This window comes from Cheilinus undulatus, linkage group 16 (genome assembly GCF_018320785.1).
Source record: "Cheilinus undulatus linkage group 16, ASM1832078v1, whole genome shotgun sequence".
In the NCBI taxonomy this organism is placed as follows: Eukaryota; Metazoa; Chordata; class Actinopteri; order Labriformes; family Labridae; genus Cheilinus; species Cheilinus undulatus.
Genome location: NC_054880.1, coordinates 2,378,667 through 2,401,643, shown reverse-complemented (window position 1 = coordinate 2,401,643; position 22,977 = coordinate 2,378,667). Strand labels below are relative to the sequence as shown.

The window sequence follows — 22,977 nt, the reverse complement described above, 5'->3', positions numbered from 1 at the left end:
ATTGACACTGGTCCTGCATGAGATTGAGACAGAGGCTCCAAGAGCAGATCTCACTGCTGCAGGCTGAGTCACTGTGACCTGTTCCTTGGACTCTAAGAGACAAAAACACAAAGCAGCATCATGGTTTTGTGGCCTTCATTTCAGAGGGACGGATGTTGATAGAGGAGAGGAGTTTGATTGTCTGGACTTTACCTGTGAAGCAGCAGCAGAGGAGAGTCCAGATGAGGACGCAGATCAGAGTCGGGTTTGTGTGTGTTGTGTTGTGATGAAGGAAAGCTGTCAGTCATTCAGTGTTCAAGTGTCAGGACTATAAACTCTCCCAGAGCACTGGAGCATGGAGCTGCAGATGCAAATTGGCTCCACATGGAAATGATTGACAATATTTTCACTGAACAAAATAACGTCGGCCAATATTTTTTTCTCTGGAAACATATGAGTAACTTTAACATAATCTGCATAAATTACCAATTCATATGTATCTGTAATTCTTTTAGATTTAATTTTTATCCGAATGCTTTGCTTAACTCTCCAGTTTATACAGTGAATAAAGAGGGGAAGGAGGCTGTTCCTTTAGTGTTAATTTTGTCAACTAAAACTGTGACTACAAATGTTAATCAAAAGCCTTTTATTCATGACAATTACTAGACCAAGATATTTCTGTGATGACTAAAATTAGAATAAAATGTGATTTAGTTTTCTATGGACATTCAAAATCAGTGATATTTCTCCACTCTGGGTAAATCTGTCAAAAAACAATGTTTCTGTATCTCTTCTGCCTCTCATCTTTAGAAAACAGGGATCCCAGGTTTGGCAGGGTGCAGAGACCACACCACCATGGTTTGGTATCAGATTTAGGCAAGAAAATAAATGCTTTGAATAAAAGAAGAGACTAGAATGTGAGGACTTTTTGTGGACTAAAACTTGACAAAAATGTTTTGAAGTTTTAGTCGACTAAAACTTTACTAAAGCTTAAAGGGTAGAAATGACTAAAATGTGACTAATAATGAAAGACTCAGACTGAGACTAAAATTAGAAACAACTGTCAAAATTAACAGGTCTGTCCCTGTCTAGATCACCTTTCATGTTCAGCCTTGTGACAGCATACAAGTCATTCTAACCCTGGAGTCTGGACTATGGTAAATTGGCCTTTAAATAAATTTCTTGTTAAAGCAAAGGGTATCCAGGATTTCAGTCAATGTTTCTAACTTTGGAAGTCAATGCTTTGAGACACTGGAAACTATCATAACTTAGCCAAAACTACCAAGTTAACAGTGGATTTTCTATTATGTATGTACGGTGTTGCTTGAATCATTCATAAACAGTCATATTAACAAATAGTGCTTCGTCCGTAATAGTCCAATGAGGTATGTGACTGTGGTTGTCCTCAGTGAAGTGTGTCAGTCTCTGCAGAAACTTCCAGCTGCAGCAGTCAGTTCAGTTTCTGTTCAGTCTGACTGAGGGAGGTTTTTGTACCATGCTTTTTCACTGTGTGAAGCAATCATAGTTGACACAATGAATTTCTCCTTTACAGTAGTAAACTGCTGCATCTTCAGCCTGGACTCCACTGATGGTCAGAGTGAAGGAAGAGTGTGATCCACTGCCTGAAAAACGACCTGGAATCCCTGATGCTCGACTGCTAGCATAGTAAATGAGGAGTTTAGGAGTTCCTCCATCTTTCTGTTGGTACCAGGCTAAATTATGATACGTGCCCCCGGTATATACATTGACACTGGTCCTGCATGAGATTGAGACAGAGGCTCCAAGAGCAGATCTCACTGCTGCAGGCTGAGTCACTGTGACCTGTTCCTTGGACTCTAAGAGACAAAAACACAAAGCAGCATCATGGTTTTGTGGCCTTCATTTCAGAGGGACAGATGTTGATAGAGGAGAGGAGTTTGATTGTCTGGACTTTACCTGTGAAGCAGCAGCAGAGGAGAGTCCAGATGAGGACGCAGATCAGAGTCATGTTTGTGATGAGGAGGAGGATTTGTGTGTGTTGTGTTGTGATGAAGGACAGCTGTCAGTCATCCAGTGTTCAAGTGTCAGGACTATAAACTCTCCCAGAGCACTGGAGCATGGAGCTGCTGATGCAAAGTGGCTCGACATGGAAATGATTGACAACATTTTCTCTTACCAAAAACAAAGTCAGTCAATTGACATGTCTTTATTTCTTTGGAAACATATAAGAGACTGTCACATAATCTGCATTAAGTACCAACTCATGTGTACCTTTGTAATTCTTTTAGATTAAGTTTTCATCCAAATGCTTTGTTTAACTCTCCCATTTATGCAGTGAATAAAGAGGGAAAGGAGACTCTCCCTCAGTGTTAATTTTGTCGACTAAAACTGTGACTAGAAATGTTCATCGACAGCATTTTTTCCTTGACAATAACTCAAGTAAGACTAGCCAAAGATTGATCTGTGATGACTAAAACTAATCCAAAATGTAATTTTAGTTATCATCGGACATCAAAAATCAGTGATTTTTCTCCACTGTGGGTAAATCCGGCAAATCACAATGTCTCTGTGTGTCTTCTGCCTCTCAGCTGTAGAAAATAGGGATCCCATGTTTGGCAGGGTGCATAAAACACACCACCATTATTTGGTACCAGATGTAAGTCAAGAGAATAAATGGTTTGACTAAAAGTAAAGACTAAAATGTGAGGCTTTTGATGGACTAAAACTACACTAAAATGTTTTTGAGTTTTAGTTGACTAAAACTACACTAAAGCTTTAAAGGGTAGAAATGACTAAAATGTGACCAATAACGAAAGACTAAGACTGAGACTTAAATCAAAAATAGCTGTCAAAATTAACACTTCTGTCCCTGCCTGGATCACCTTTCATGTTAAGCCTTGTGACAGCATTACCAGTTATCCTAACCCTGGAGTCTGGACTATGGCAAATTGCATGTAGTCTTGAACTAAATTTCCTGTTAAAGCAAAGGGTGTCCAGGATTTCAATCAAAGTCTCTAACTTTGGAAGTCAGTGCTTTAAGACACTGGAAACTATCATAACTGAGCTAAAATTATGAAGTAAACAGTGGATTTTCTATTATGTATGCTTCTATTATAAACTCTCCCAGAGCACTGGAGCATGGAGCTGCTGATGCAAAGTGGCTCACATGGAAATGATTGCTCTTGGATCACACTCACAATTATCTCTATCAGTCAATCAATTTTGCTGGGTAGACACCAGTTTAGAAATGATTTAATGTTTATTATTCGTTAACTTTGTGAATTATATTGGGTTTTATGTGAATGAAACTCTGGGTTAAGTCTTTGCTTACCACCTAGGGGTGAAAATCTAACAACTGCTATGGAGATGTTTAACATCCATGACACATCAAACCTGCTTTTGAGCCAAATCAGCTACAGCGAGGACTGGGAGGACAGAGTTTTCCACTATTTGAGACACAATGTGGTTTATTTTTTTGTTGTTGTTTTTTTAGACCTTACAGTTTAAATCCTTCACACAGTTAAAATGTGAACATATGAACATAAATCTCAGGATTTTGGCCAAAAAATTTAAGTTTGATCAACTTTTTAGTGAAATGTCAAAATGTTTGTTTGTCTAGGATGTTAAGAGTAAGGCGTTAACATTATCTTTTGACTGATTTGACCTAAATTTAAAACACACAATATTTAGTGTTTAAAAAAATGTCAGTATCATGTTTGATTTGCTCTGCAGTACGTTGCCAGAACGCCCCTCAGCAGTTTGGTTTTACACTTTGCTTCCCCCAATGCACGTCCACCTGACCAAATTACGACACAGTTATGAATTCTTCAAATGAAAGGCAGGAAAAACTTCATGGAATTTGTGTGATTTATGTGTCAAGTTACCCTGATTTCCTTTCTTATCCCAAATTTGAATGGCATCTTATGAAAATATTTCTGTTCTATGATACCCAGACAGCTTTTAGTGTCCCGCTGAGGTGCTGTAGGTGGGCTGTGAGAGGTCATTTACAATAACTAAAAATCACTGATATTGAAATGAAAATCCACTTTCATAAAGCAAAATCATGATCATAAAACACTTGTTTATATGTTGTTATGTTAAGTTTCAGAAGAAATAAAACACAGCCAGAGGCTTTCACTCATATCTCCTTTGCATCATCCATTTTGTCTGATGTAATGAACCAGTTCAGCCTTATCAACCAGTGTCATGGTTTAACTGGTGTAGGATTAAGTGGTGACACTGTTTCATTGTACTGTGCCTCTAGCTTCATGATTTGAAGAATTTCACAGTGGACACTGAGACATTAATACCACTTGTAAAGATCTTGCTGGGCCACAAAGAAAATTAACAGAGATGGATATAAGAAACAGATATTTAAGAGACCTGCAGATGTTTGATCAAAACAAAAATAAATGGCAGTAGCTCACAAAATTCTTTTTCACAATCCCACAAATCCTTTATGAGAACTAGTGAGTTAATATATATCTGAAAGCAAAGCATTTGCATTAAATTTCCTAATTTATGAAATAAAAATATGATGAATTAAGGAATAAATTTTAGACTAATGTTGTGTTTGTGATGAAACGCGTATACAGGGCACCGTAGTCGCGGGAGTGTGACGTCATATGTGTGCTGCGTAAGTGAGTGGAATGCACGTTGTTTACATGCTGTTAATAAATGGCTACTGAACGCCGCAGCAAGTCGACAGACTCCTCATCTTTCACACATGAGTAAATCTCATGACAGTGTTTGTACAAGAGTTTTGGCGAGCCCCAGAAGATTTTCAGGTCACAAAGTGGGCTGCAGCATACTGAAGTTTGGGGCTGCTCTAGAACACACTGTATGCCTGTAGGCGCTACTCAGAGACCAACAGTCACCAGTGCTATCCAATCACAGGGCTTTGTGTTGTTTTTACTATAACAACATTTCTGAGGAGGTGCATGCTGGCCTTGTGCATAGACCTCTCAGTAGAGTTCAGTGTTAATATATATACAGTACATACTCGATAGAAAATCCACTTTTAACTTTGTAGTTCTGGCTAAGTTATGATAGTTTCCAGTGTCTCAAAGCATTGACTTCCAAAGTTGGAAATGTTGATTGAAATCCTGGAAACCCTTTGCTTGAACAGGAAATTTACTTCAAGGCCACAGGCTATTTACTGTAGTCCAGACTCCAGGGTTACAATGACTTGTATGCGGTCACAAGGCTTAACATATATATATATATATATATATATATATATATATATATATATATAGGGGGATTTTTGCCAAAGGGGAAGTAGTGCCACCCCTTGTTTATAGAAAACCATAGAAGAAATTGGTCATGTGACCACATATTTTTGAAGAGCCATCCATTTTACTTATCCTGTATAAAAGGGAGACACATGGCATGAGAGGTAAGCACATTTTAGCTCAAAAAACAGATTTTTGCCTTTCGGAGTAAAATTTCTAAGGCTTTTTGATTGCTGTGTCTGAACAATTAAAGAAAAGTTTAAAAACATTTCACACATGTTATAGTGCTTTATTAGGCTACACAATGAGTCTATACAGTTAGCATGATATTAGCTCTAAACTGCTGGATCATGCTAGTTTTTCAAAAATAATGGGGGTGGGGTGATTTGTGCCACAGGGCCTGGGTTAAGTTGTGCCAGTGGCACACCCATAAACCCAGACCCAAAGATACATCCAAACCCTGACACCCACACAACCAGACCCAAATACCCACAACTCCAGACCCACACACTCAGAAACACAAATCCCAGACCAACAGGCCTAGACCCTAACCCACACACCTTCTCACCCAGACCCACACACACTGACACACCCACCCTAACAAATCCACACACCGAGACCTACACACCTAGAACCCAGTAAAGAAAGGCCAAGAACAGCTGGAGAAGTGAGGAGAGGGGCCTCATCAGTGTTTGATTTACCTGCCATTTGTTTAATTTAGCTAACACCGATTTCAGTTTTGAGTTTGCACTGTTATTAAAGAGCAGTTTTATTCAGATTTTAACTGGCCTAAGCCACAATGAGATGTTCAGAATTGGCCAATATCACTTTATTAAATGATTCACAAATATTACATATTATGTATTAAAGATTTTTGTGTTTCCCCAAAAACTAGAAAATATGACTTATGCCATTAGTTTAGTAGGGTGATGAAATCTAAATAAAACTTAAATGAGTAATTTTGTATTGAATTTGTCTTGCTTTTACATAGCATTACAGTTTATGAGATTAAAATGTTCTGTTTTACTTTAATTATCTTCAATAATCACTGGCACAATTTACCCCAACATATTCTCCCCAAAGGCACAACTTACCCCGCACTGGGGGCAAGTTGTGCCATGAGACCACTTTTTTCTGAAAGCTATATTTCTTAAACAGATTATTTCGGATCCAAAGTTATTGTTCCCAGGGATGCACCAAATCCTGAAATATATGTACATACTTAAGTTGGAGGCATTACTGTCATGGCCTCACTTTAAAATCACTTTGAGTAAAAGCTGGCACAACTCACCCCACTCTCCCCTATATATATATATATATATATATATATATATATATATATATCACTGTGTTCTTGTGTCATTATAATCTGTCAGTTGTGTTCATTATGAAACAGGGAATTGTGCTGTTAATGAAACAAACTGTTCTTTGTGTGAGAAGTTGTCTGTCCTCAGTGAAGTGTGTCAGTCTGTGCAGAAATTTCCAGCTGCAGCAGTCAGGTCAGTTTCTGTTTAGTGTGACTGAGGGAGGTTTTTGTGCCACGCTTTTTCACTGTGTGTACATCAGCTGACTGTTTATCTGATGATGACTCTGACAGTAGTAAACTGCTGCATCTTCAGTCTGGACTCCACTGATAGTCAGAGTGAAGTCAGAGTGCGATCCACTGCCTGAAAAACGACTTGGAGTCCCTGATACCCGAGTGTTCACACCATATATTAGCTGTTTAGCAACTCCTTCATCTGTTAGTTGGTACCAGGCTATATGGTGGTATTGATTGTCTTTGCCATAAAAAACATCCTGACTGGTCCTACATGAGATGGTGACAGAGGCTCCCAGAGCAGAGCTCACTGCTGCAGGCTGAGTCACTGTGACCTGTCCTCTGGACTCTGAGGATACACAGACAAAAACACAAAACAGCATCATGGTTTTGTGGCCTTCATCTCAGAGGGACAGATGTTGATAGAGGAGAGGAGTTTGATTGTCTGGACTTTACCTGTGAAGCAGCAGCAGAGGAGAGTCCAGATGAGGACGCAGGTCAGAGTCATGTTTGTGATGAGGAGGAGGATTTGTGCTGAGGAGGATTTGTTCTTGTGTTGTGATGAAGGACAGCTGTCAGTCATCCAGTGTTCAAGTGTCAGGACTTTAAACTCTCCCAGAGCACTGGAGCATGGAGCTGCTGATGCAAAGTGGCTCCACACGGAAATGTTGATGAAAATGATGTAACGAAACATATGACTTATTAGATCAATCCAAAGAAATTAAACCAATGAGAAGTATTTTGGTCATTAGATACAAACTGCCAAGTATCACCAGCATACAATGGCATTATCTGGCTTTCAGCGTCATTTCTGCCCTTGTGTCTCATTTTTACAAAGATCAAGACAAACACCTTTAAACTTTTAATTTTAATTGAACTACACTTGTTTTATATATAGGCCACTTGTTTAAGATTATTATTCCACTTGCTTTTTGACACAAGGAAGGCTTCGGTGTCAAGTTTGGACACGTTGCTTTTATTTTAATGCAAGTAATGCTGAATATTTGTAAATGTTCCAACTAAAGGTTTTGTTTTTTTTACTATATCGTCAAAACTATAAATCCATTGATTTAGCCTAGCATTACTTAGAAAGACCCTAATAAGGTAAATCCATACTTAAAAAGTTCATAAAATACTTATGTCTGTAAGATCTAAAGTGGAATCCAAAACATAAACATATTCTGCTTCAAGGCTGGCATGTAAATGTGCAGTTAGTTATCACAGCAATGAATGTTGAGTCATATAGAGCTGTCAATGTACAAATGCATTTAAAAAAAGCATAAAGAGCATGTATGTTAACAGACATCTTTCATCAAAACACTATGAACAGTAGACTGTTACAGCACGCTGGCACAATGAGACAAGATAAAATGTCTAAATTTGACAGGAGCAGGAAAGCCAGACATTTATAGATATTCAGCAGTGTGTGAGGAGTAGGTGGAGCAATAGGAGGTTATTGTGTTCCAGAAAAGGTCTATGTAATTATTTATTCCTTTATTGAAAGGATCCATGACATGAGCACCCACATCTTTATTTTCCTTACAAATTTGATCATCAGGTTTCTTGGTGATAATTTTTCTAAAATAATAAAACAGACACTGAAATAAATCCTGCCAACGAGGTAAAGACATGATTTTTTCCAGTTTGATTGATGAAGTATGATATTGAACAAAGTTTTAGCACTAGCATTATCATCTCAAAAATGGAATAAATGGCATTTCTTCTTTGGACATGTTATTCAATAATGTGATGTGTTTATGTTTGTTGATACTACTATTACACTGATCTTAACAGACATCAAGTAACGCTTCTTTATAGCAACAAAATACTCTGCAGCAGTACTATTTTAAATGCTGTTACTGTTTGTATAAAGGCATATAGAGGCAGCAGTATGGGGTTTTGAGATGATGATAATAATGGGTTCTTAAAAAGGTTTGTTGAGTTTTGTGTTCATATAAGTCAATCCAGTCTGAGAGAGCGTTGAATTTAAGTGCATGTCTAACAATGCCTCTGGTGGTCAGAGGAAAAAAGGTTGCTCTTTGTGTCTCAGGAGATATGAGGATGTGTAGGGAACTATCGTTCTAGATAGGTGGGCCTGTCTGGAGTAAATTTTGCGTCAGATAGATTAATACAAAACTTCTTTGGTATAGAAAAAAAAGAGCATTTGAGAACAAAAAAATGTCATCAAAGCATAAAAGAAGTTTACATTTAAAACTTGCAAACAAGTCACTTGTTATTCAATTTTCGACATATGTTTTAAGCTTTTTTTTTCTCTCTCAGGGATCAGACTTTTGCTCTCGCTCCTTGTTTTTACAGTTGTTCTGCCTGCTCCTTTGTTTGTGCCCCTTCAGGTTTTTCTTGTGTTCTGACACAAATGTCACATTTGGGTGGGCATTTCTGGGGTGTATCCCTGTTGGCCAATGTGTTTTTGAGTGACAGCTCAGTCACTCTGAATCCTACGGAAGTTGTTATTCAGTGTATAACTGAGAATTTAAGAAGGAAACCAGCAGACTATCACCTTTGGTCAGTTTAAATATATCATTAATGTCTCATTAAGTGTAGGGGAGAACAGGGTTGGTTGTCACATGGGTTGGTTGTCACACTCATTATATAACACCATCAGAGGGCACTGTCTCACAAAATTTATAATGGAATTTGCAAAATTTGGAGGACAGCTGAACTGAAGTTGAAACATCACTGGACTGTCCATTCGTCTTGAATGTCCCATGCCAGCGGTGCATGCAGCTCTGCTGCTGTGTCACGTTTAAATGATGTCACAAGACTCAGGCAGATGGCTGCCACTGAGTGGATGAGAAGATGCCGACTTCCATGTCAACTGACTCTACAGCCGACCCCTACCCACAGACATGAATGAAACTAGTCATTATTTTTCCGCTACAACCCAGCCAAACTAAAAACGATGCTTGCTGATCACCACATCACCTTCCAGAGCGAACAAGGTCAGAGGCCCAGAAAGCAATGGTGTGCAGGTGAGCTTACTTAGCCTCTGTCTCCTGTAGGGATGGGAATCGAGAACTGGTTCCAGGTGAGAACCAGTTCCAACTGGTTCAATCCATCGACATCGTTTAATCTAATCTTAGCGATTTCCTTATTGATGCCTTACTTCCAAGTGCCCTGAAAAACAGTCTTTCAAGAGGCAGTCAGCATTAACAGGAACAGAGAAGATCCTGGTAAAAATTCAGATATCTTTCATTCTGATGCAATGTCCTGATCCTCTAATTTAACCTGTTTCAAATTATTCTGTCTGTATAAGGTTTTATCTGCTTAAGGAAATGACTCTCTGTCTAAAATGTGCAAAATTAAACGTGCACCACTTTATCACAGAATCAGAGGAGACAATGCTTACTGTACAGATTTTCCACTGTCTGTCTTTAATAAGATTAATGTTCATGACGATATTACTGAATTATCTTATAAAGTTTCTGATTATTTATTAAAGTTAATTTTGATTTTAATTTTCTGTTGATTATAAAAAGCTGTCATGTCTTTGATCAAGTCACAGGTCAACAATCATGACAGACAACTCTAGACTTTTACTGAAAAGTGGCAGAGTTGCATGTTGGGATGTTAACAGAGAAATGAAAGGTGCAATCTGCCTTAGGAATCATTGCGTTGGTGTATTCAGCGGAGCATGTCAGTCTCAGTCTTCAGTTTCTGGTCAGTCTGACTGAGGGAGGTTTTTGTGCGACGCTTTTTCACTGTGTGAACGAGTAGTAATTGTTGATGTTATGATGAGCCTGACAGTAGTAAACTGCTGCATCTTCAGTCTGGACTCCACTGATGGTCAGAGTGAAGGAAGAGCCTGATCCACTGCCTGAAAAATGACCTGGAATCCCTGAATCTCTATTCAAAGCAGCATAAATGATACGTTTAGGAGTTCCTCCATCTTTCTGTTGGTACCAGGATAAACAGTGGTATGGGCTGTAGAAAATTACATCCTGAACGGTCCTACATGAGATGGTGACAGAGGCTCCCAGAGCAGATCTCACTGCTGCAGGCTGAGTCACTGTGACCTGTCCTCTGGACTCTGAGGATACAGAGACAAAAACACAAAGTAGCATCATGGTTTTGTGGCCTTCATCTCAGAGGGACAGATGTTGATAGAGGAGAGGAGTTTGATTGTCTGGACTTTACCTGTGAAGCAGCAGCAGAGGAGAGTCCAGATGAGGATGCAGATCAGAGTCATGTTTGTGATGAGGAGGAGGATTTGTGTGTGTTGTGTTGTGATGAAGGACAGCAAGTCAGTCATCCAGTGTTCAAGTGTCAGGACTATAAACTCTCCCAGAGCACTGGAGCATGGAGCTGCTGATGCAAAATGGCTCTTCATGGAAATGATCAAACTCACTCCTACAGGGGCCTGGATTACTATGATGATAATATTTACCAATCACTGCTACCAACACACAAAATTTAAATTCACATATCCCCCAGCATGTAGCTTATTCTTCACATTTCTGTAAAATTCCTTTGATTCTCTTTAAACATTCAAATATGTTTTATTGTTACAGCAGCCCCCTGTTAAAAAGTAGGTTCAGTCTTTCTCTATTGATTCACTAACTAAGCCCCAAGGCCACAGGAATGTATGGAGCCCCTTAAGAGACATGGGCTGAAAAACAATTCTCTACGTTTCTGGTGCACATGCAACATTTTCTTGTGTCTACCAGAAGTTGAAGCAGAAATACTGTTTCATTTTCATTCATCCTTTCATTCATTAGTAATCACTCATGCACATGTCTCTCTTACCCTGCTCAGTTTTCCTGCTCTGATAATCTGCTGGTGTGGGCATCTACTCAGTTAAATTCTGAGCCAATCACTTTCTGTCACAACCTCTCATTTCCAATCATCATGCTGCTCTCATATTTTCAGTTCTGATTCAGTGTGAGCCCTACAACTCTCCTCCACCCCAGCTACCTCCATTACATCTGATCAGTGTCCAGGTCCAGCTCCTCATAGATCTGCTCCTGTACTTTTATTTTAGTATTCTTAGTATAGATTTGTCTGATTTCAAATTGTATAAAAACCTTGTAAGACATACAGTACATAAGAATTGACGTACATCACAAATTCAAAATCAAGCTTGTTTGCATTGAGGTTCACACGGGTGTGTCATGTAGGCCTTGGCCCTGATTATATACTGATGTCGACTGAAAATTAGTCAGATATTTAACCATAACATACAGTTTAATTACCACTTTTTTAGATCATTCTTCTCTGTCATCATTCAAATTCTTGAGTTTAACATCCATACTGACCCATGTTTTCAAAATCTCTGTGTAGAATTTACCAGCTCCTCAAAGGGATATACTTATTAAACAGGAGTGGGCCTATAGCCAGCCTTGTGAAAAGGAGGGAGGGGTTTTTTTGTCCCAAAAAGTACACTTTTTAGCAGTCTAGAGCAGATGTTTTTGCTTTGGATGCTCAAAAAATCACTGCTAGGCCTTGATGGTTCTGGATTTCTATAGAATCAGCAAAAGACCTAGAAAGTTAGATTGTTGTTTTTTTACACAACAGACACATCCCGATGCAAGTCTGAGATTTGGAAAACTTTCAAATTTCCAAATGAGAAGATAACTGGTAATAAAGGAACATTCATGATTAAAAAATATGGTGTAATAAAAAAAGAGCAGAGATAACATGAGTGAAAGCTAACTTATTTGAGTCAGTTTGTTTGTGTTAAAGTCAGAGAGCCGTGTCTCTCTACTGTCAGAGGGTTTTGTACGACAGCTCAATGAGTTTGTATCACTGTGGTGGACTTTTGGTGGAGGAACCAGACTGGATGTTGGAAGTGAGTCAAATATTTCACTTTTTCATTATTTCTTACTTGTTTTTATTTGTTTTGTTTTTTTCCAAATGTAGGAATAGAATTTGGAAAACTGAGCCTTCCACTTTATCTTATTTGTTTCTGTAAGGAAATTCTAGGTATTTGACAGAATTTGTATTTAATTTAAATCAGAATTTTAATTTGGAACGATTATTTGTTAAAAAATTGATTAGTGTTACTGTATGGTTAAAGTGGCATCTAGGTCTCTGGTATTTTTAGTTGAGTGTTAAAATCTGAGAGCTGTGACTCTGTACTCTCAGAGGTTTTTGTACGACGGCTCAATGAGTTTGTATCACTGTGGTACACGTTCGGTGGAGGAACCAGACTGGATGTTGGAAGTAAGTTTCTGTGTAAACTCTATATCTTTTAGTGTGCTAAAATGTTTAATTTGTTACTTTGTCTTGTTTTTATGTGTGTAATATTTGTGTGTAATTCTAACTCCTTAAATTTTATGTCTTTAACTTGTCCTCAATCACCGTGGAGGTTTACTCAGATCAGCTTTACTAAACATTTCTTTAAACATTTCTTACACAGCTTCAAGTTTATTCAAAAAAATATATATGTTTGTGGCAAGAGAATAATCACAATGACGACAATATTAAAAAGATATTTAAGATTTGTTTTTTCTGTCAAATTTAACACAGTGAAGATAAACAGCAGTTTTTGAAAAAGTACAAGATCTCTGATCTTATAATGCCATTTTCTTGTAAGATCAAAATTGCTCTGATCAGTTTCTAAGATTTTCATTCATAAGACAAACATTTATGACTTGATTGTTTTTCTAATCTAAAATATTTTTAGGTTTTTTAAGGCTTCGTCATTTTTGAATGATTGTTGTATTCTAATCTTGAGCGTAGTCTGATCTCTGTTGAAGCTCTCAGTGTGATGATGGTCTCTGTGCTGATGTGCATGAGAGGCTTCTTAAAGGGAAGTGAAACAATGTGTGAGTGAGTGACTGGTGGAGCAGAAAAAACATCTGACAGAAAGTCCTAAAAAAAGAAAATCAACTGTCAGACATTCAAGCTGTCCAAGTGTTTGATTGGCTGCTGTGTGCTCCCTGTCCTCTAAGCTGATTGGTGTCTCCTAGGTGATGTGCCTCCCACCCTGACGGTGCTGCCCCCCTCCTCTGAGGAGCTGCAGCAGGGCACAGCCACGCTCATGTGCCTGGCCAACAAGGGCTTCCCCTCAGGCTGGAGTCTGGCCTGGAAGGTGGTCGGCAGCAGCATCAGCTGGGAGGAGAGCAGGAGCCCTGCGGTGCTGGAGAAGGACAATCTCTACAGCTGGAGCAGCACCCTGAGGATCTCTGTAGACCAGTGGAGGAAGGTGGGCTCTGTGACCTGTGAGGCCACCCAGGGCTCCCAGACTCCAGTCACAGAGACTCTGAGGAGAGACCAGTGTACCCAGTTCTGATCTGACTCACTGAGACTCTGCTGCTGGTTTTACTTTGATACTGCTCTCAGTCTTCCTCTCCTTATTTCTGATTCATGTTTCTCATTGTGCATTGCACATTTCAGCATATGAATTTTCTTTCTCTTCCTGATGTATTCCATGCTTGTTTTTAAACAATAAAGGTTTTTTTCTCGTGTATCACAGCATGCCTGCTCACTTTCAGTCTTTGACGTTTATCAAACATTCAGAACAGGAAGGAAGGATTTGTTGAATTTCATTTCTTGAAAATGATTGTTATGTTCATTTGTTGCCAATCAACATTTAGTTTTCTTTTCCTTAAAGTTTAAAAACATGTTTGAATTTTCAGGATTGAAATCAAAATTAGTGCATCATCTGCATAACAACATCTGATATTTAGTCAGAATAAAAATATAATTTTGGATGGAAAATTAAAAGATGATAAAAGAGAAGATTCATTCATTCTTTCCTTATGTACAGTCACATCCTTACATTTCAGGCATGTAGAGTCCTAAGGATTCATCACAAGCCTGATGTGGCACATCCTGTTTTTTGCCCAGGCCATTTCCCTGGTACTACACCCACAGACCACCAGCGGTTGCCGGGTCCTTGGGACATCCTCAGCAGGACCAGCAACCCCACTCCCCACCCAGACAGTGCCATCAGCTGTCCTTTCTCACCACATCCACCAAAACAAAACTTGAAGTGTAGAATTGTCAGGGTCAAACATTTCAGAGTTAATTTTAAGCTCCAAAGTCTCCTTTTAACTCCATTCTGAGTGAAATGGCCTTCTGTGTTTGAGTTAGTTTACACAGTTAATGCTATCAGTGTTAGTCCAGCTCTGTAGAGAGTCAATCAATGCAAGCACAGCATACTGCTATTTGATACCTGGGTTGTGGAGTTTTCCCATCATGCCTTGTGTAGTTAGATGTGTTTTAGATATTTTAGATGAATCTATATGTGTTGAGATGTGCTATATAGTAAAATTCTGTACAGTACTGTATGTCAGCAGGATTTGCCATTTATCACATTCAAGCAGCCTTAAAAAGATGTACATTTTTTAATTGAAAGAAATATGATGTTTAAAATAGAGGGAATTGTGGTGTTACTGAAAGAAACAGCTTTTTGTGTCTGACAGTGTGTTTTCAGTGAAGAGTGTCAGCCTGTGCAGAAATTTCCAGCTGCAGCAGTCAGTTCAGTTTCTGTTCAGTCTGACTGAGGGAGGTTTTTGTACCACGCTTTTTCACTGTGTGTACACACACTGACTGTTGATAACATGACGACTCATACAGTAGTAAACTGCTGCATCTTCAGCCTGGACTCCACTGATGGTCAGTGTGAAGTCAGAGTTTGATCCACTGCCTGAAAAACGATCTGGAGTTTCTGTTGCTCGACTGCTAACAAACTGGATGAGGAGCTTAGCAATTCCTCCATCCTTCTCTTGGTACCAGGCGAAACAGTGACGATTGCTACAGCTTTCAACAGTCTGACTGACTCTGCATGGGATGGTGACAGAGACTCCCTGTGCAGAGCTCACTGCTGCAGGCTGAGTCACTGTGACCTGTCCTCTGGACTCTGAGGATACAGAGACAAAAACACAAAGCAGCATCATGGTTTTGTGGCCTTCATTTCAGAGGGACAGATGTTGATAGAGGAGAGGAGTTTGATTGTCTGGACTTTACCTGTGAAGCAGCAGCAGAGGAGAGTCCAGATGAGGACGCAGATCAGAGTCATGTTTGTGATAAGGAGGAGGATTTGTGTGTGTTGTGTTGTGATGAAGGACAGCTGTCAGTCATCCAGTGTTCAAGTGTCAGGACTATAAACTCTCCCAGAGCACTGGAGCATGGAGCTGCTGATGCAAAGTGACTCAACATGAAAATGTCCCATTGACTCAAACAGGGATCTGGCTTACTCTAATGATCCAGTCAGGATCTCAGTCCTTCCTTGTGTGACTGTCAGGGGACTTTCAGGCCAATTTGCCTGCTGGCATTCAGATATTTCACACGTTTCTAGTGTGCTGTTTTTCAGAGCTTTTTTCATGTCTTTCAGCAATGTCCAGTTACTTGAGTCTCTCTCATCTCTCTCATTTGTAAATGATAAAATCCTCAACATTTTCAGAATTGTTATGTCTTTGAGCTCCTTTAACAATTCATTATAATTCTTTCATTGTAAGCACTGACACCAGGACAATAGATTCTGCTTCATTACATTTTCATTAATGCCTGTGAGAGAATTAACTTTGATCATTTCAGTTTTGTTGAAATGACATCTAAAGATTGCAATCAACTTTTTATGCGTGTAAAATGACAGAGAAGAAAAATTGTTTTTTAACACTGCAGGCTCTATCAATTTTAAACAACAGACGATGGGGGTTGAAACGTGTAACGTATATCATCAGCATAATGGGAAACATTGTTGCTCATCTATTTATTTTACTGAAATTTCCACTGTTTCTATTTTGTCATCTCCTTTAAATGTGCTAAATGTTTCTCAGCTTTGATGAGGCCTTATGACTTGATCTGAAAAGGATGTCTTTGATTCATTTCTGGTATTTTCCTCTAGTTTGAAAACTTTAAGGATTCACATTTTAATTTAAGCAGTTTTTTTTCCTATATCAAGCTTAGGTAAAGAGAGTCACTCACTTTTAACCATTAAGATTGTGTTCACTGTTCATGACATCCTCTTACAAATATAACAGTAGTGATGCTGAATAATCCAGGTCCTGAATCATCAAAACCACCTTTACAGATTTTGTATCACCATCTCCGTAATACATCAAGAAAATCAAGGATAAATGTGATAAATTATAAATTCAAATCAAAGAGCTTTTGAGGCTTTAAACTTTCTGACTTTGGATGTCACTGCACACAGACACTGTGGAGCCTGTGGAAACTTTAAAGACACGGCAAAAGGCACCATCTTGACTGCATTTGTTATGATTTCTCTTTTTTCTACATGTTCACTGTGTGTCTTGTGTCATTATAATTAACCAATTGTGTTGCAGTTGAAACATGGACTTAGGGTGTCAATGAAACAAACAGCTTTTTGTGTGTGAAAGTGTGTTCTCCGTGAAGTGTGTCAGTTTCTGCAGAAACTTCCAGCTGCAGCAGTCAGTTCAGTTTCTGTTCAGTCTGACTGAGGGAGGTTTTTGTACCATGCTTTTTCACTGTGTGCCGACCTACTGACTGTTGATAACATGTACACTCTGACAGTAGTAAACTGCTGCATCTTCAGTCTGGACTCCACTGATGGTCAGAGTGAAGTCAGAGTGTGATCCACTGCCTGAAAAACGACCTGGAGTTCCTGTTGCTCGAGTGTTTGCATGGTAAAAGAGAAGTTTAGGAGTCCCTCCATCTTTCTGTTGGTACCAGGCTAAATGGTTATTGCCATGAACATTCTGACTGACTCTGCATGGGATGGTGACGGAGGCTCCCAGAGCAGAGCTCACTGCTGCAGGCTGAGTCACTGTGACCTGTCCTCTGGACTCTGAGGATACAGAGACAAAAACACAAAGCAGCATCATGCTTTTGTGGCCTTCATTTCAGAGGGACAGATGTTGATAGAGGAGAGGAGTTTGATTGTCTGGACTTTACCTGTGAAGCAGCAGCAGAGGAGAGTCCAGATGAAGACGCAGATCAGGGTCATGTTTGTGATAAGGAGGAGGATTTGTGTGTGTTGTGTTGTGATGAAGGACAGCTGTCAGTCATCCAGTGTTCAAGTGTCAGGACTATAAACTCTCCCAGAGCACTGGAGCATGGAGCTGCTGATGCAAAGTGGCTCTACATGGAAATGATCTGACTCACTCCTACAGAGATAAAAATTATTTGAAATTCAATTTGCAAATCAAACAAGAACAGTGAAGAACACCTACCTTTGAGGCCAGTTTCATCCAAGTGATGTAAATGCTTCTTTGCTGCCACCTGCTGAACAAATTTCAGTCTACCATTGAACTTCATCTCTAGCTCGCCGATTCACGAGGTTCAGCCTGACAGGGCTCCCTCGAATACTTTTAAAATATGGAAAATGTGTTGTGATGCAATGGATTATTTTTATTTAGTCATTTCATAAACTGTTTTCAAGGCGGGTAAGCTAAAGCTCTTCTTTTATTTTGAAGGCCATATAGATATAGGAAGTGGTGTTTTTGTTTCCGGGACATGAAGAGTAGCCCATTTCCTGCACAGCGCCTTTTGCATGTTTGGATGCGCCAGCATCCTGTAGGAGCAGAGTAATCCTTTAAAAAGTTGTCAGAGTTAACTTTTCTTTTTCTTTTTTGGTTCTATAAATGTGTTTAAAATGTCCGGGTTTTGGGATCTTTCAGGTTTGTTTTCTTTCTCCTTCCGTAAACGTGTTTTTATTGTAAATGTTATAGGGAGATGAGCCTTTAGCTAACGTTCATACACACTGAGCAGTGTTAGCTACAGCTAGCAACTGATAGAAATATCATTTCCTTTTCTGGACTTCAGCTCTCATTTGTCGATTGTTGTGGATGTGATAACGTGTCTGATAGCACTTCCTCTGAAGAAAGTCATTTTACTTTAGTATAGTAAATGACGGTACTTGTCTCTTATTATATTACATTTCCCCGTGGCCTGAAAGTGCCAGCTTCTGCAAGTTTTGCAATATAATCGATATTGTTTATTGTTTCCGCACACTAAGACGTTAACCAATTGATAAACTCATGTAAACTAAAGCATATGTTGTGATCCAATTGAAAATCGGATATTTTCATTCTCCTGTGACAGACATACGAGCTCTGTTGAGAGGAGCTCTTATAGCTCCCTTCTTTCATTTCATTATTATGGGACCTCCTCTGTTGGGTGGCTACTTATGCCTGTTTTGTTTTGTTAGCACAGCTGGCGTTAATTGTTCAGCAGAGCAGGTCAGCATTAAGCATTAAGGACTGATGTCCATAAACACAATCATATGGTTGAAAAATGAAATTGATTTAAACTTGTGACATCAAACTAATGATCTTGGGTTACTTCAAACAGTAATGCATTACAGTTTATTCTGAGAACTTCTCAGACCTGTGTCTGTGAAGAACTTGTCCTCCAGATGTCTCCTTAGTTCTGTGGCTCATCTCCAGTAAAGGTAGAAACCCTCTCCTAGTACAGTGGTTCTCAACCTTTTCAGCCCTTGACCTCCCAAAATAAAGGTGCCAGAGACCGGGGACCCCCACTGTACTTAAAGGTGGTTGAACGTAACCATGCACATTCAAGAATAGTCATGTGCAGACAAGGCCGCACATAAGGGGGAAACATGGGAGAGCTTTATGGGGGCCAGCAAAATCATGGTCCATTGTAAAGATGGTATGGTATTTTATATTTTACCTGAGTAATAACCACTCTTATCAAAGAAACTAATTTAAATTAATTTGTGTAGTAAGTAGCCCTCTTAAAAATGTAAATATTTTAGTTAAAAACAGAATTAGAATATGTTACAGCCTAAATAGCTAAGTTGAGTTGATTATGGCTATAATGGTGGCAAAGGTACTGAAATTAGATTTTAAAAGTAGCAGAAATGGGTTAGAAATGCCAAAAAAATAACCAAAAAATGGCAAAAATGGGTTCAATTGGCAAAAATGGGCATATTAAGTGGTAAAAGGCATTCAAAAGTGGCTGAAATGGCATTAAAGTGGCAAAAATAGGTGGAAAAGTGGTGAAATGGGATGAAAATTGATATAAACTGGCAAAAAAGGGCCAGCAAAGGCAGAGATAGTCAGAAACTGGCAAAAATGGGCATATCAAATTGTGAAATGTGGCTTAAAAATTGTAAAAGGGAGTAATAGTGGCAATAATGTGTCAACAGAGCCAACAATAGACAGAAAGATGCAAGATTTGATTTAAGAGTGGCAAAAACAGGTTTAAAATGGACAAAAAAAATGTTATTTAAGTTGCAAAAATATGTTAAAATTGGTGGGGAAAAGTGATGAAACCTGGTTAAAATTTGGCAAAATTGGTGTAAAGTGGCAACAGTGTAATTCAAAATTGTCCTTAGTTTTTTTTTTTTAAGGCATCTGGAGACCCCCTTTCTGTGTCACACACACCCTGATGGGTTCTTGACCCCAACGTTGACAACCTCTGTCCTAGTAGACAGGCATGGAGTAGGACTACCATTCCTGCCATCATAAATGTTCTAACTTTAACTTGAGTCTGCGACACACCAGGTGGGCGCTGCGGTCCATGAAATATTTGACTGTTTCCACAAAGCAAGGTTCAAACGATTATTAGTATTATTATTAGAGCATGTGAGTGTGACTGATAATCAGTATTTGGAACTGATATGCATTTGTTATATGAGGCAAACATTCAACTGAATTTTTAAATAAGAAAATAAAAATTGTAGCACTAGCTCTGTCAGCATGTGACAAGGCATCGAGCAATGAGGACTGTTATGATCTGTTGTGTGGAGGATCGTCAATACCCGACCAATACTGGGGCCTTACAGGATCATCTCTGTAAGGTCCCAGTATTGCCAACAACTCTGACATAGAGTTTTGTAAGTGCAAATTGTGTTGCTTTTTTCAGTGGCAAATAACAGAGAGTACAAACCAGAATAAGATATTTGATTATAGAAGAATTGATCTAGACATTCTCTTTTTGTAATTGTTCTGGGATAACTTGTTTTATGATGTGGTGCCTAACAATGTTAAGTGATTAATTGACTTACAAATTGGGATGATTTTTAGGGAGGGAATAATTTTCTCTACTCCTATGTTTTTAACCTGAATACTTCTAGGTGATGTCCAGCAGCTGTTGGTGAGTAAAGAAGAGCTTCCTGATGAGAAGGAGAGGAGTCCCAGTCCTTGTCACGAGGACAGTGAGCCTTCACACATTAAAGAGGAGCAGGAGGAACAATGGATCAGTCAGGAGGAGGGAGAGCAGCTTCAGGGACAAGTGGAGGCTGAAATCATTAAGTTGCCCTTCACTCCTGTCCCTTTGAAGAGTGATGATGATAATGACGAGGAATCTCAATTTTCACAGCTTCATCAAATGCAAAATGAACTGATGGAAACAGGGGGTGTTGGAAAGGACTGTGGAGGATCAGAGCAAGCCAGAAGCTCAGATCTAGAGAAAGTTTTACAACCAGAGATTGAGGTCAAGATTGAAGACTCCTCTGAACCTGACACTGATGACAGTGATGACTGGATGGAGACCAGAAAACATCCATCAAGTTTAAATTGTGTAAAAAACATTACAGACAAGAGGGTAAAGACTGATAGGAATTCAAATAGCTGCTCGAAATGTAGTAAAAAATTTAAATCTAAAAGTCATCTGACAGAACATATGAGAACTCATACTGGAGAGAAACCCTTCAGCTGTTCTGCATGTGGCAAAAAATATAAAAACAAAAGTCATCTGACGGGTCATTTGAGAACTCACACAGGGGACAAACCTTTCAACTGCCCTGAGTGTGATAAAAGTTTTACAAGAAGTGGAACACTGAGCCAACATATGTTAGTTCACACTAGAGTTAAAAAATACAGCTGCTCTGAGTGTGGTAAAAGTTTTAATCGAAAGGCTTACATGGCAGATCATATGAGCATTCACACAGGAGAGAAACCCTTCAGCTGCTTTGTGTGTGAAAAAAGGTTTAACCGGAAAAGGATACTGATCACACACATGAAAGTACATAAAGAAGAGAAACCATTCAAATGCCCTGAGTGTGGTAGAAGATTTAACTCAAAGTATAGTCTTACAATACACATGGAAAATCACAGAGGAGAGCAACGCTTTAGTTGCTCTGAGTGTGGTAAAAAATTTAACCAGACAAGTCATTTTGTAGAGCACATGAGAATTCACACGGGAGAAAAACCCTTCTGCTGCTTTGATTGTGGTAAAAGATTCACTCAAAATGGAAGTCTCTCCCGACATATGTTAGTTCACACTACAGAGAAACCCTTCCCATGTTCTGAGTGTGGTAAAAGTTTCAGATATAAGTATGATCTGAAATGTCACATGGCACATCACAAAGGGGAGAAACTGTTCCGCTGCGATATTTGTGACCAAAGATTTGCTTGGTATTTTCAGTTAAAGACACACAAGTGTGTTTGTGGACAGGTTTCAAAGCCTTGTCAAAACCAAATGGAGAGTAAAACAGAGGAAACAGGAGCTGAATGAAAGGACTGTGGAGGTTCAGAACAAGCCAGTAAGGCAATACAAGAGACTACAGCATACCCAGCTGAAAACTCTTATGATGACTTTCTTGTCAGCAATATGATACTGTTGACAAATCACTCAGCTTCTCTGTGTGCTTTGTAGATTGTACATTTCTACGTGGAGGTCGGGATAAGATGAACTATGATCAGAGTCTCAAGCCGCATGGGAAAGAGCATTAGGAGTCCTAAAAACTGTATTGCAGTGTTATTGTGATGGGGGACTTTGTTTGGTAACTGTTTTTGGCAAATAGTGGGTGTTATTTCCTTTGCCTCTCCTATTTCCAAGAATGATTAGCAGGGAATCTGGATGTATGTTTTTTCAAGTCTGTAATATAGTCAGCCATGTGCGCTAAATGGTACATAGTAGTACAGGCCTGACATGGGAAAATAAATACAGACCAGAAAAAAATAACAAATAAAACATTGTAAATAAAATTATTTGCAGTTCTTGAATAGTCTGTTAAGAAAGGGCAGCATGACTTCTTCACTGTGACACCAATCTTTGTTTGCATAGAAGTTCGTTCCACCACTAAAACCTCTGTTGCATGGTCAGTGGACAAATAGGAAAAAGGATGAGTTCTGCATAATCAGGGGCATGGCTGATCTTGGATCCTTACAGCAGTTACTGTCTATAATCATGTGACAGTTTCTTTTATCCTACTGGAGCTGGAAAAGTGATGAACTGTGTGTCAGGAGGACTAAGACCATCTTTTTGTCTGTTAGAAGGTTTCATGAAAGTTAGTAGACAGCATGGTAATTGCCTCAACATGACCAAACAGATTATGTCACTAAGAGGTCATTTAATACTCTCCACAGTCTATGGGCCTCTCTGGAAACCAAC

At 39.1% G+C, this 22,977-nt stretch overlaps 2 protein-coding genes and 5 gene segments (V, D, J or C); 3 read left to right on the top strand and 4 right to left on the bottom strand.

The window, feature by feature from the left end:
- Positions 1 to 1,482: 1,482 nt before the first annotated feature.
- LOC121523474 lies at positions 1,483 to 2,080 on the bottom strand. The segment is given in 2 exon segments: positions 1,483 to 1,814; positions 1,915 to 2,080. Coding segments are annotated over 2 exon segments (384 nt in total).
- A 4,660-nt stretch (positions 2,081 to 6,740) lies between these two features.
- Positions 6,741 to 11,012, bottom strand: LOC121523473 (immunoglobulin kappa light chain-like). The gene is made up of 4 exons (XM_041808383.1): positions 10,885 to 11,012; positions 10,450 to 10,777; positions 7,186 to 7,382; positions 6,741 to 7,078 (listed from the first exon to the last, which is right to left on the bottom strand). Exons 1-4 carry the CDS (start codon positions 10,997 to 10,999, stop codon positions 6,741 to 6,743), a joined length of 978 nt encoding a protein of 325 aa, XP_041664317.1. The 5' UTR covers positions 11,000 to 11,012.
- Positions 11,013 to 12,498: 1,486 nt separating this feature from the next.
- The window catches only part of LOC121523659, a 189,612-nt gene continuing 179,133 nt past the window's right edge, over positions 12,499 to 22,977 (top strand). The window contains exons 1-2 of the C gene segment in view: positions 12,499 to 12,535; positions 18,108 to 18,110.
- LOC121523658 lies at positions 12,878 to 14,158 on the top strand. The segment is given in 2 exon segments: positions 12,878 to 12,913; positions 13,659 to 14,158. Coding segments are annotated over 2 exon segments (336 nt in total).
- On the bottom strand, positions 15,222 to 15,828 carry LOC121523472. The segment is given in 2 exon segments: positions 15,222 to 15,553; positions 15,661 to 15,828. Coding segments are annotated over 2 exon segments (384 nt in total).
- On the bottom strand, positions 17,157 to 17,782 carry LOC121523657. The segment is given in 2 exon segments: positions 17,157 to 17,464; positions 17,572 to 17,782. Coding segments are annotated over 2 exon segments (360 nt in total).
- On the top strand, positions 18,171 to 22,499 carry LOC121523593 (zinc finger protein 501-like). Its single transcript, XM_041808528.1, has 2 exons — positions 18,171 to 18,296; positions 20,717 to 22,499. Exons 1-2 carry the CDS (start codon positions 18,272 to 18,274, stop codon positions 22,096 to 22,098), a joined length of 1,407 nt encoding a protein of 468 aa, XP_041664462.1. The 5' UTR covers positions 18,171 to 18,271; the 3' UTR covers positions 22,099 to 22,499.

What these genes read in the sequence shown, in the direction of transcription:
- LOC121523473 (XM_041808383.1), bottom strand. Translation starts at nt 10,999, where the DNA reads ATGACTGACTTGCTGTCCTTCATCACAACACAACACACACAAATCCTC. An exon ending in CCTCTGCTGCTGCTTCACAG is followed by an intron (nt 10,778 to 10,884) that starts GTAAAGTCCAGA and finishes CTGTATCCTCAG; the next exon opens with AGTCCAGAGGACAGGTCACA. An exon ending in AATTACTACTCGTTCACACA is followed by an intron (nt 7,383 to 10,449) that starts GTGAAAAAGCGT and finishes TTCCGTGTGGAG; the next exon opens with CCACTTTGCATCAGCAGCTC.
- LOC121523593 (XM_041808528.1), top strand. Translation starts at nt 18,272, where the DNA reads ATGTCCGGGTTTTGGGATCTTTCAG. An exon ending in CGGGTTTTGGGATCTTTCAG is followed by an intron (nt 18,297 to 20,716) that starts GTTTGTTTTCTT and finishes GAATACTTCTAG; the next exon opens with GTGATGTCCAGCAGCTGTTG.